This window comes from Annulohypoxylon truncatum, assembly GCF_022578515.1.
Source record: "Annulohypoxylon truncatum strain CBS 140777 unplaced genomic scaffold F4807scaffold_10, whole genome shotgun sequence".
Lineage (NCBI taxonomy): Eukaryota > Fungi > Ascomycota > Sordariomycetes > Xylariales > Hypoxylaceae > Annulohypoxylon > Annulohypoxylon truncatum.
The window spans coordinates 556,241-569,323 of NW_025953796.1; the positions used below are offsets into that span (position 1 = coordinate 556,241).

Here is a 13,083-nt window from a genome sequence, read left to right on the forward strand (position 1 = left end):
TTAACACTCAAAGTCTTTGCTATTTCATCAAATTGAAAACAACCATTCCGGAGACTTCAGTATCATATTCCTGTAATAATAATGATTGATTGTTAAGTTAATCTACCCTCCATTAGGCCTCACAGCAAACAACCACTTCACAAGATGTTATTGTGCCACTAAGGAGTATGGATATGATCACCTAGAACTTTGCTTTGAGAAAACTACTAGAACAAAAAAGTGCTGGCGATTCCGCATGTGTCTAGATGCGTTTCGTGGCGGCTTCCTAATGTAAGTGGGTAAAGAAATTGTAAAGGGGTTCGGAAAAGTGACTGATCAAAAAGCACTATTCACAATGATACCGTCATATTCCGAATTCGAGAAACGTGTTTAATGAAAGAACTTTGATAGTCCTTAGGCCAGCTGAACTACCAGATAATGAACAGACCTGAGAGTTTCAACCTTAGGATTGCACCTGTTATACTTCTCTTAAGCTCGTATTCACGATAAATAATCTTGGATAGATACCTATATAAGGGGTAAATAACTCGAAAAAGGACCATGTTCCTCTCAGAACTATCAAGAAAGTTTCCCAATCTCCTATCTGGAAACATAAACTCATACCATCCACTCTATCCTCACAATGAATCGTCGTCCTCCTCACACGATGGATAAGATGACACAGACGGACGAGGTGACAGTGCTACAGGGCACCACGACACTACGGAGCACCTACAGTTTCGGTTTCTCCTACTTTAAAGAACTTCCACCCGAGCTGCGTGCCATGGTTTGGCGTATCTACTTCCTTGACATTTTTTATGAAAACCCTCCTCATATCCATGTCCTTCTTGATTGGGGTGGCCCGAAGGGATCAAGTGATAGAATATGGGCCAGAACAATGGCTTATCGGACGGATATACCAATTTCTACTTTCCTGGCCAGCACCAATGAACTGTGCTACCACCTCCCTCTAAACATCAGTAGGGAGGCATATTGCATAGCGAAGAAGATAAAGCTACCGACCTCTTACCCCCCACGTTTGGATTGGAGCGAGGATCTCATCTATTGTGCGAGCTCCGATGAGAGAGCTGCTATATGTTTCCTCAGGGATAATTACGACTACGTCCAGAACCTTGCGATCACGATGCATCAAGGCCACCTGTCACTGCTAAAACTTCGTTTACGGGAGTTCAAATCAATCAAGCGCTTATACTTCGTTGTTCAACCTAACCATCCTGTAACCACGAACAAACCCCGGGACAAATACGGATTCATTGAATGGGATACTTTATACGGTATATCAAGGGGGTCCCCCGGCTCGGCAGCGAATAACCCTCACTTCCAGCAGTGGCTCTCTGGCAGTATGATTTTACGCAATGGACCTGTAACGGCCAAGGTCGTCATTGATGTTGATTATCATAGATATGTTGGACCTGGATATGGCGAGCGGTATAGAAGACTACCTAGGCCGGCTGTTGAGATTAGGAGCTATGGAGTCAGGAGGGCTGGTTGAGACTTGTTGCTAGCTGGCGATAGGGCGGAGTACTTAGAGAAAGGAATTTTCCTGTATGTATGCCGTGGTCTCTAGACGAGAGAGTTTAGAGCTCCTCGCGCAACAATGTCGTTCTTCTTCTCCTTGGTCCCCCCACCCCGCGGTAACGCCATACGCAATCTCAGTTGAAAAGACCTTTCTGATATCGGTACAGCCTGATATCATCCTTCTACCCATGAGAGCGTGTCCAGGTAAAAATTACCTAAGATACATAAGCTAGAGCCCCTATTTAGGTACCTGCTAGTATTAGGAGGTCCGTCATAATATTGTTCTACTATCTGAGGACTCAATCATAACAAGAATTGATCTTGTAATCTCGACAGACTTTCTACGTTCTATGTTCTACGCTTCAAGTATCTGAGCATGAACCCTCCTTTGCGTTGATGCACTTGCAGTCCAAATTATGAATGGAATCTGGTAAGTACCCTGAGTCGCCTGGCCAATACGAACATGAAACGAGTTTGAAATGAAAACTGTAGGTACTCAAACTTTTCGATAAAAACCTGCATCCACCAAGATGATCAAGCTTACCTACGTAACGATATAACTGGTTTTTGAATTGATATTCGCCCATGACGTTGATCTACGGCATGGGGTTTATGGATCGCCTCAATCTGCAAACCATCGGGCCAATAGGGGCTACGGAATATCCTGCTTAGCTAATATCGTCGGAGTGTAGAGGTTGTCCTGCGGCTATTCCACGATACAATCTCAGAACCAGGGTTACACGGCAAGCTCATGTGGCTGTCAGGGCCAGATCCTCTTCTCCAAGACATGATGGAAAGGCTGAAGGAATACCGTTTTTCCCGAACAGATCTTCGCTGAGGGTGTGAAGACAGTTGTCCAAGGCTGAGTTGTCAATAAATGTCTCACATCGCACGCGTGACAGCATCCTACGGGCTGGGAAGAGGGGAGGGTGGCTAGCCAAAGAGCGCTGAAACATTGATTCACTCGACTCTTTTTTTAAAAAAAGAATTTGGGTGTGCTGACTTGAAGTAAGGGCTTACCCTACCTAACCTGAGGTGTCGATTAAGCACGTCTTAACTCTTGCTCCAGATCTCGTACCTACAGTACTCCACGTCGTAATGGGCGAGGCTCTACCGAGGACGCGGGGAAATTCGATCATCAGACCAAGCAAAACGGGAGCTGGGCCTGGGTTCCCCCCCGGGGGATCGACTTGTGCATTGCCAAGCCCCAATATAGAAGTTTTTTTTTGATTACTCTGAGCACACTACCATCACCTGTGCTCGCGCGATTAATGGGAATCTTCACCGCCGGTTGGCAATTGGCCAGTCATTATTCGCGGTGTGTCAGTCGCGCCGTTGGGCAGCCTGAGACAAGGCCCGCGAGGCCGGAGGAAGGCCGGGTTTTGTCAGGGACCTGTTTTCTTTCCCCCTTCGACTGTCAGCGTCACCAGGTGCCTCGAGCCAGAGCCTTGTGTTGTTGGAACGCCGCGATCCTACGGCGGCACGGTTCGAGCTCTCGATTCAAGGATCAGGATGGTTGAAGGTAAAATAGGCAACGCCATGGACAGTAAGGTAAAGCCAGAAAAGAGTCTTGTCCCGTACTCATCGATTCATCCAGCCAGCCATCCATTCCCAGAATGCTAACTACGATAACCCCTTGACCGGGAAGCCGACGCTACGGTAGCAGCTACGGAGATATTTCTGACGGGATCCCAGGGCGAGTCCCATCCTTTTAAAAGATTCCTCGCGAGTGCCGTGCCTGTTCCTGCGGGAGCAACCCTTCCACACCGTCGGCTGCTATCCGCTCCACGCCAACCGCTGAAGAAAAAAATAATAATAAGATGAAATGAAATAACCATGTGGCGAAGAGAGAAACCCCGCAATGTAAAGTCGAAGGCCTGCGAATCCTTTTCTGTCCACGCGTCTGCCGGCTAAATGGCGCGCAGTCGAGGGCGTGCCGGCTAAATTTAACCGGCGACTTTATCCAAGGCCCTGAGAGCCGCCCCGATGGCGTAACTGGAGATAGGAGCAAGGGTCTCCTACCAACCCGCTGCCGTTACAGCACCCTGAACCGATCTCCCGGGAACCTTGGGACGGCATTATAAGGTTCCATGTGTAGTAAGGTGTACGGCTTGTTGTACCGTAGTCGTGTCTGCCGTGAAGGGCGTTTTCCGGCTGCGGCATGTAATGCTGTAATGTATGCATCGCGAACCCGCTTGGCTGGTGAAGCCGTGCCTACATGCAGAGATGTCAGTTGGGCTGAAGAAACGCTACGCTACCTTTTACTTTACCTTACACCCCCCCTTGAAGAGCGCCACAGCCAGAGAAGACAAAGGCAGTTGGAGGTGCCAACAATATAAAATTTATTGTATCTCCATAAAATAGACTACAGCTACAGCCTACAGCCTACAGCCTACAGCCTACAGGCGACATGTACGCGCGTAGGGACTCCGCTATTTTCTGGGGTGCATAAGAAACGGCCCCAGGATCTGTTCTCTTCCCCCGTAGTAACACCCCAAAGCCCACTTATACTACGACATGTCTCTTGTCCTGTTGACTCTTCGAATTTTTTTTATTAAGATAATTCCTTTCTCTTATTTCTTTTTTTTAAATCTCCTTTTACATCTTAAATTCTTGATTTATTTTTATGTAATTGTTTCATGCGACAACCAGCGTACGAGACCGAAACAGAACGTCGTAAGATGATGGGCCGCGTGGTCCCAAAGCTGGGCCCCGAAGTCTTAAACTCGGAACACTCCTATTTTGGCATCTTCACCTAGCCTCACCGAGTCTTGGCCATAGTCGAACAAGACATACTCTAAATTGTCATGATAGGGTGATTTGTTCAGCGATGTGGGACTACATCATAGGGTTTCCGTCAGCCCGTGTAGCCGGATGCCCAGTCTGGAAATCATTGGCCGCGCCGTATAGCTGTTCTGCTAATAACATTTCGCTTGGCGGAGGATGATGCGTACCCCAACACAAGATGACCAGCGCTGCCACCGGTGCTGACTCAAAGCTTAAGTGATGCCTCTGCCTAAGACTTTGACTAACAGGCGATCGTAAGAGAACTCAGGTGGGTTCGGTATAACAAACTACCCTACTTCAGTTTCACCGCAGAGCACAAGAGGATCGGTCATTTCGGGCGGGCTTTCTATAAATGGCATATTTGCACGAGGTTCTACGTCGCGTGACCTTCATTCAGGTCTCAGCTATATCGTGGCAGTGACACACGTTGCGGCAAACCAATGTGGCGTTCACTCTCGACATGGAAAGGGTGGTATAAGATTGTAAGGCTGGGCTGTAATGAATGAGATTACAGGCGAAAGAGTCATTATAGGTGACACATAATCGAAATGATGCTACCTATAGCTGTAATCCCCGGAATTTAGATATGTATCGAGAAATAGGTAGTCATAGCTGACCTAGACCGAGTCTCGTGGCGCATGGGGGACAGCTGCGCAGGTACTTCTCACCGGTTTACGTTTTTGTACTATATGTGATGCTAATATTGCGCATATCTAACTTCCCCACGGAGTGATTACCACTCCATGAAGGCATACCATGTGGAATCGTATCCACGATGCATGTCATTTTAACACCTCTTTAGACTCGGCTTTTGAATAATACCCGTAGGTCCGACGGCAAGCCATGAACACGGAAGGGCGTTTTCCCTTCCTCGTCTCTTCCTCATAACGGCATCGTCTGAAGCCTTTTTTCAATACCAAGACGTCAGGGTTGGTAGAAGAGTTAACCGGAGTATGGATATTCGGCGACTCGAATACGGCAGTTTGCATGTGCTTCGAGGTGCATCGGGATATGGACAAAATGCAGACGATGGGGGTATGTACAGGAGCATTTCCGATGTGGTAGATAGCGAAATCTAACGGTATATTGACATCCTCTTCTATGCTGTTCTCAGGCAATCTACGATCTGTGGCGCCGACAGGTCCGTCTTATTGGTCAGGTTTCGTAGGTCATCTTGCGAAAGTAGTTGGATACTTGAGTGCTCATCTACACATCTGCGGCGGAATCCAACCAATCACCCCTGTTTCCGCCTGTATTGTACTTCCCACCCCCCAAGGTCCAAGGTAACAACGACAATGGCGGAGATAAAAAGATTATCGAGTATTTTGCTGACCGACCCTTGTGGCTGACTGCACCGTGGGGGCCAATCGTGTTTTGCCCGTTATTCGCATCGCAGGTTGACTAAATTAAGGAGAGGGAATGAGCAGTCAACTGTGCAAGATGCGCGGCTGACCATCCGGAATGCAATAGTCCTGAAACTACTAGGGAGGAAGTGTTGCCATTCGTGCAGTCAGATCTGACTATCTTGCTAAAGAACATGATAAGGGACGGGCCGAGTCTGGCTAGGTTCCTAGGCCTGGACAATCCTGTGCCGCATGCTTGTCAGCAGGGTTGGTCCTTTTTTAGTAGGAATCACATTAACCCCCTGGGGATGGATGTGAATTTGCTCCAGTTTCTTCCTCCAACATCACCTAACAGGTTGCCCCCCGCGTATCGAGTATTACCCTCAGAGTGGTTGAGTTGGCAGAAAAAGAAAGCTGACACCGCCCGTTAGGTATTCTGGTCAGTTGCCGGGTTGATCTTCGTAGCCAATCTACTTCGCGGCCGGATCAACGTGAGGCGGACTCGTCAGCACAAAGATCAGCCTTGGCCCGTCAGCATTCATATGACCCCACGAACAGGCCGTGCTTCTCCCTCTCCTCTTAGGCTTGGGTGGGGTGAAGGCTGAGCTGAACGTTGAAGTCTTTCCCATGGGGTCGGCACTCCGAAAAAGTTCTTTGTAAGACGTCGGCCTGGGTGAGATAATAGATCAAAGTGTAAGTAAGAGGTTGGCATTTGACACAAATCTGACTGGTCTACGTACGTGTGGAAATAACAGACTAATTGGCAACGTAGCCGCCACACCCGCAGTGGGCCTTTTGAGACACATCTGTCGAGATTACCATTCTTCGTCAACTCGATCTCACTGTCAGATTTTTTGCCGTCATGATCTCCCGGTGCTCTACCTTACGCAAGTCATCCAGGTTAGAGTCAGACGTTGGCCATTCCTGCAACTCCTGAAATTTCGAACGGACGACATATTTGGCGCCATCTCTCGTACGAAATGAGTTACCAGAGGTAAAATTAGACCTTGGCTCGTGTAACCACCCCGATTCGCTTCACACCCTCGTGGCATTGGTCACCGCGGGAAACTGTGCCACGAAGGTGATCCAACAAATGTGTATGTGCTACGCTACCTATGCCTAGATGAGCGGGGGAAGAGGGGAATTTGGAGACCAGACCTTTCGTTTAACTCGTCTAAGGCGGAGAGAACATCTCACCAGGTTCGATAATTCGACCCTTTTATTGTCACAAGCTTTTCGTGTTTCCCTAACAGCATCTAGAGCTGATCAAGCGGAGCCAGGCTTGAGGGGGGAATCATGCCATTCGCATAGCTCAAAACCAAATCTCCTATTAGGCTAAGCAAAGACTCTTCTAGAGCTGTCTAGTATAACATCTTGTATGTAGGATATGTCCCAACACCGATTAAGGGAGAGCGTAACCGCAGACCATGTTTGTCATAAGCTGCGCTAGTAGTATCTTGACAGAACGAGCTGTCCACTCTCGTCGAAGTACTCTGCTGCGAGATAATCATAGCTGGGACGCTTCCTATTTGCGGTTCTCGTCACTCCTACGACCACTCAGCGTACGGGGACGGGGAAAGGGGGCGGATGGAACACTACGAAACGGGAACACGTCGCGGGACGGTCACTCGTCTTAGGTGAGAATGAGGTATGTATAGGTATCGAGCTACGACAGCTTGGAGAAGGAGACTACGTAGAGCTAGGTAAGGTAGCTTTGTCTGATCCATTGATCGCAAGAGGCGAACTCGTAAACACATGAGAAAGGGGAACTGGGAGTTCATCTGATGAGGGATCTTCGGCTGTCTGCAGGTAGCCCGCGTACGTAATAATAGCTGGACAATATTCATGTCACCCGTTACCTGGAGGGCGAGAACCAATCGCTACAACGCCCCATGCGGTCTCGAAGAAGTCATCCGCCGCGGCGCACATTACACCCGTTAAAGAGCGCGCAAGCGAAGTCTCGTTTCGCGCAATAATTCCTAACTCATCTGCTACCTCTCGTAACACGTCAAGAGGTCGTATCAAGCAACGACGGAACGGTAGTGACCCCCGAGGGACTGGCTGATCTGATCGGGACCCAGGAGGAGCCTATGGAGAAATGCCGCCGCAATATCCAACCCACGGACGCCGGTCTCAACGATTTTCCATCACATACAACCGCGAACCCGAGCAATTTTGCACGCATCACCGCATATGTATGATCCTGACCTTTAACTGCAGCTGCCGAGGGGATGGTATGCATTCTATGCAACCCGCACATGAACTGCTGTCCCACTTGGATTTCTCGGTACCACACACCCCACGGACGACTCCCAAGTCAACGGAATACCTTCATGTAGGTCTCGGGCGCAGATTAACTTGATTTGAGAGACCCCCTTTGGAGAACGCGACCACAACCACAGTTCATTCCACGGATGCAGGGAAGATGTTCGACATGGAAGTCGGACTATAATAATGATATAATATAACAAAAAATCGCTTAATACCCAGGTAAAATAATACGCAGCCAATCCAGAGGAAATAAAATAAAATAATACTAATCATAATGCATTGAGTTTCACAATTACAATTTCAACCCTGTCGTAGAAGGATTTCTCTTCCGTAGCCCACGTGGCTACCCTCGACAAATTCGCTTTCTCCCTTCGAGGAAGGACGTGCAATTTCTAAGTATTAGGATCCTAAACTGTTCCTTACACACACATGGCAAGGGACCGGCTGGCAATGTCCTGCATGCCGTCGGCGACAATCCCAGCGGGTTAACGGGGATTTGTGAATGATTACTGGCGAGTTCATATCATGCACGCAACATGACTTACATTATCTTCCTACGCTGTATTGGAGGTGTTCGTCGAAGTTATAATCGAGATAATATTATAACATTAGCTAGACTCTGGAACCAATTGTAGGTAACGGAGCGTGACCTGATCCTATCCAGGACAGTACATAGGGAGTTAGTGATCCTGTCGAATTCCTGACAGCATGAGGATGCCCATGACCATAAATCTTGGCAGCTATCCCTTTTCGGACGCAGAGAAACGCCCGCTCTCACCTATTTTCACCTAATTAACCCTAGTCCATCGGCGATTTCGACAATGGAAAGCTATGGCGATGACATCATAACTGGAAGGAATCCCTTGCTATTCCCAGATGTTGATATTGACATCTGGACATATGCATTGCTGCAGCAATCAAGCAACTTGACCAGTATCATGGAAATGCAAACAACGGATCGGCGACTAGCAACAGTTCTTAACTATCTTCATCCGTCCAGCTGACCCGCTGACGCAATTCCCTCGACCCTAAATCGTCCAGAGAATGCTAATAATAAAAACCCACCATCGCCAATACCACCCTACTTAGAAAAGGTACCTAATCTTGGGGACGAAATCTCGATGCACATTTCTTAATTCGGACCGGGCTCTTGTTTATCTAGGTATTCACACCAGAAATGGCTGGATCTTGAAGCGGCACGCTTCCCGGAATTGTATGGTGTGTATACTCCGATATGATATACACCTCCTAAAGGTATGTATGTTACGAGGGGAGAGGCGCAAAAGAGGTGACATTCTGGCCGCTTTTGGGTTGGGGAGTTACTCACCTTGGCAGCATCTGATTCATCTCCGCGGCCACCACAAGATGATACCCTTCCGTCATCGAGGCTGATTTACCAACCAGCCAGCCAGCCAGCACAGATCCCATCCATCTATCGCGAGATTCCAGACCCTCGAGCCGATCTCCAATTAAAGCCAATCTGCAATCTCTATCGAGATCTGGGGTTGCGTGACTGTTAATACCTACCGTTTTTAAAGTCCCCCTTTCCAATCAAAGCAATCAAGATAATCTCAAGAAAACGATTTGCGATGACTTGGAAAGCTATGGCATCACTTAAGAGCCCTTCGATAAGCACGAAAGAGGAAGTGCTAATCATCACATTGACCCTTTTTTTTCTCCAGACGAGATTGCTACCAGGCGACGAAGACGACGACGACGACGACGATCAATCAATCATCGCTTATTGAATGAACAAACAGAGCCTTATTATTGCTACGTATAGCCCTGGATCAACGAATTCCGCGACATGTGCGAGAGGATGCCTAACCCGGACAGCCTCGTCCCCAGCGTTGCAGTTCTCGCGACATTCCTAGGAGAAGCGCGAATGCCTATCCCAAAGCAGCATTATCAGAAGGCTTGTTATGTGTGCGCCAGCGCTCACCGGTCCCCCCTCGCATCGCATCGCATTGTATTACCTACGCGAACGTGTGCTAATTCTCGCCGCAACTTCGACGGCGGCCCGGGTAGGAACCTTTTGGGTTACCGCAAGTTCCCAATTCCTCTGCGTGGGGGGTTACATATTAGTACATACCATATTATCGTGTTCATGATCACATATGTGTAGTATACCTATATTTATTTCCCTTTCTAATCCCCAACCCTATAGTATAGGTAAGCATGTATGTATTGTATTGTATGTACCAACCCAGTCTCTCTTTTTTCCCTTCGTGCATTTTTCCGTTTCCAGCAGTGATTCGTAGGTCCACCTTGTGAATATCACATCTCACAAAATAAGATAAGAAATGGCCAACAGCGCAACACCGCGCCGCTCTGCATTCGCGGGTCAGGCCGCTGGCATTCCGGGCGGGAAGGACGGACAGGTAGGCTGGTCACAAGGGCGAGGCGACCGGTTTGCCTGTCCGTTGGGAACGTAAGACGCCTAATGCGAGCCCATAGCCGTACATATATATGGATGACATTACTTGCCTCACATACCTAGGTAATACATACATATCGTAGTATATCACCTAATAAGTCAAGGCCCGCGCCGAGGGTTGAGGGCGGAACGGGGAAAAAGGCGACGAGCAAGTAAGAAAAATAAAATAAAATAAAAAATAAAAAGAGTGAGTAAAGCAAGCAAGCATATAATATCCAATGAGAATTAACAAAAGAAGAGAAAATCGTTAGAAGACAGACGTTAGATCCCGCATATCTAACGTCAACCGCGCAACTTACCTACCTTACCTAGGGCTGTGAGCATGCGTTGTCGTCTCTGCTTTCTCTCGGGTCCCCCGCGCAGGCGGAATAAGGAAGGCAAGGACGCAAGGACAAATCCCCATCATCCATGGGATTATCATCAAAGTATCCATAGCTAGGTAAGTAAGCAAGCGAGCGAGCAAGCAAGCAGCTTCTTTTCGCGGCGGCGGCGAAGGGGTCAGCGAACGCGCGCCAATGAGGGGCCGAGACGTCCGATGCGCATGACCGACATGGGTTATTATTTTATCTGATTATTTTTTAATTCCTCGGTTTCTTTTTTTTACTATTATTACATACTACCAATGTATTATCTCCCCTCTTATTATTTTCTAACGACCCCCCCGCGCGGGCTTTTCTTCTTCGCCTTCCCAATCCAAATCCGATCCGATCCCTCGTGTCATATGTCCCCCTCGCTCGGTATTGCGTTGAAGGAATAGGTAACTTACAAAAGGACGTAGCCCCAGAGATTGGGTTGGTTTCTCGGCCGGGAGACCGAGTAACGTGGATTTACTAGGTAGGTACCTAGGTACCTTTCGTAGATAGGCGACAGGTAGGATAGATAGATAGATAGATGGGACGGCGGAAAATGAAATTACCTTGAGGTATGCAACGTTTCGAATCGGTTGGCGATGCCTAGCGCACACCATTTTCACATCGGGATTCGTTTTTCACAAGGGAGGACGGAGGGGAGATAGGTGGGTGGGTTGATCACACTGCCCGTACCTGAATCACTAGAGGGATCCCCAGCGTCGCGAGCGCACCGTTTCGGTGGTAATGGGCAATGGTAAATAGTAACGGTTCCCCCCAACCTGTCTTGTCTTTCCTTCTCGCAACGAAATCTGCCCCTCCCCGGGCGCGGCATCGTGTCTTGTGTGGCACACCTGAGCCGCCGAAAGGGGAATCTGAGGGTTGGGGCGAAGGGGGAAAAAAAAGGTCGCGACGAAAGGGGACCAGGGGTGGGAAGAGGGTGATTGATGATCACAAGAAAAAAGGGTCCTGTGTAGCTAGGGACCAGCTCCGAGAATGGAAATCCCATCACGAATAGTTACCTAATCAGGACGGTGCGCGCATGCAATAGCCTGATCCCGTCTAGTAGCCAGGAACAGGAGCCAGGAAGCTAGGGGAGAAAGACCTTCAAAAAGAAGAATAGTCATGAAACGTTGATCGAATTGTTTGATGACATGCCAGTCGCTCAAGTTAGCCCTTTCTTTCCGTATATATCATAGTACCCAATATGCGACGAGAATGGGCAAAGCAGGATGGGGGGAATGGGAATCCAGATAAGCGCTTGCGGTCACGCAGGGTAAGGTACCTAGCCAGCCTAGGTAGATATTTTGGGAAACGCGATGATGTATGGATAATGTGTGATACGCCCACCACCACCAAATCAAAACGTTGGTTATGTAGGTGCGGGTGGACTACCGACGAAGGCTACGGGTTCCCGCCAGGCTTCTCGTTCGCATATCTTTTCAGGGTCCTATTGCCGAACAGGGCTGAAGAGAGGCGCTGCTTATAGGTCGTGACACCTCTCTGACTTGCAGTGCTGTGCCGCATGCATAGGCGGGCGCTCCTTACGAAGATGCACACGACTGTGGTCGTATGAGAGGCGTCTATACTACTAATTTGTGAGTCGTCGTGTGAGTCGTCGTGTGCACTTATTTCGTATGTAAGCCCTGATAGACTGAGGGCGAACATAGCCTCTCCAATAAAGAGCCGTTTCGAATGGTAAAAGTGTTGATTCGACGAGGCGTGATTAGCTGAAAATCCTGAGCTTCAATCAGCCATATATTGGCTATGCTGAATAAGGGAGTTGAGAGACGGGTGATATCACAATAGAAGCGTCACTTTTAAGGATTTCTCTTGTTAAGTAGTCTCTTTATTTTTAATATTTTATTTTATTTAGGTATTTATCATAATGTATTATTTTCAAGGGATGTCATACTGGATAAAGGGAAAATGTATGTACTTCCAGTACAGGACAACGAACAATGCTTCATCGTGATACTTCACTACTATGTACCACCCAGAAAAGGCCCCCAATGAAGATCCCCATTGCGGAGAAAGCAAGCCACCAACCCGAGATTTCCTGGGGAAAAAATGGTGGCGCCCCCGGATTTCAAATTCCCACTCTATACCCGCCCGCTCGCCCGGGAAATCTTTTCGCATAATATGGGCGGGTATAAGTCACGTAAGTCATGTACTAGGTATGTGTGTAAAGCATGTGAGCGTCGAGGCTTACGAACGTGTCTTAATGCCTGGCTTCTGCTATTAAAGCCGGGCGCATCTAGGAACCCTTGAAAGAGCCGATGGGCGACGGAGGCATCACGCCGGCGGATCTCATTGTTAGAATGGTCAGTTATTCAATACTATCTAAGTCAAGTATGATGCGGTCCGATTTTCTAGACTA

General features: G+C 48.3%; 1 protein-coding gene across 1 annotated transcript; it reads left to right on the top strand.

Moving 5' to 3' along the window:
• Positions 1-622: 622 nt before the first annotated feature.
• Positions 623-1,492, top strand: F4807DRAFT_458854 (uncharacterized protein; the record flags this gene model as incomplete). The annotated part of the gene is made up of 1 exon (XM_048001276.1): positions 623-1,492. One exon carries the CDS (start codon positions 623-625, stop codon positions 1,490-1,492), a length of 870 nt encoding a protein of 289 aa, XP_047855805.1.
• Between the last annotated feature and the right edge of the window lie 11,591 nt (positions 1,493-13,083).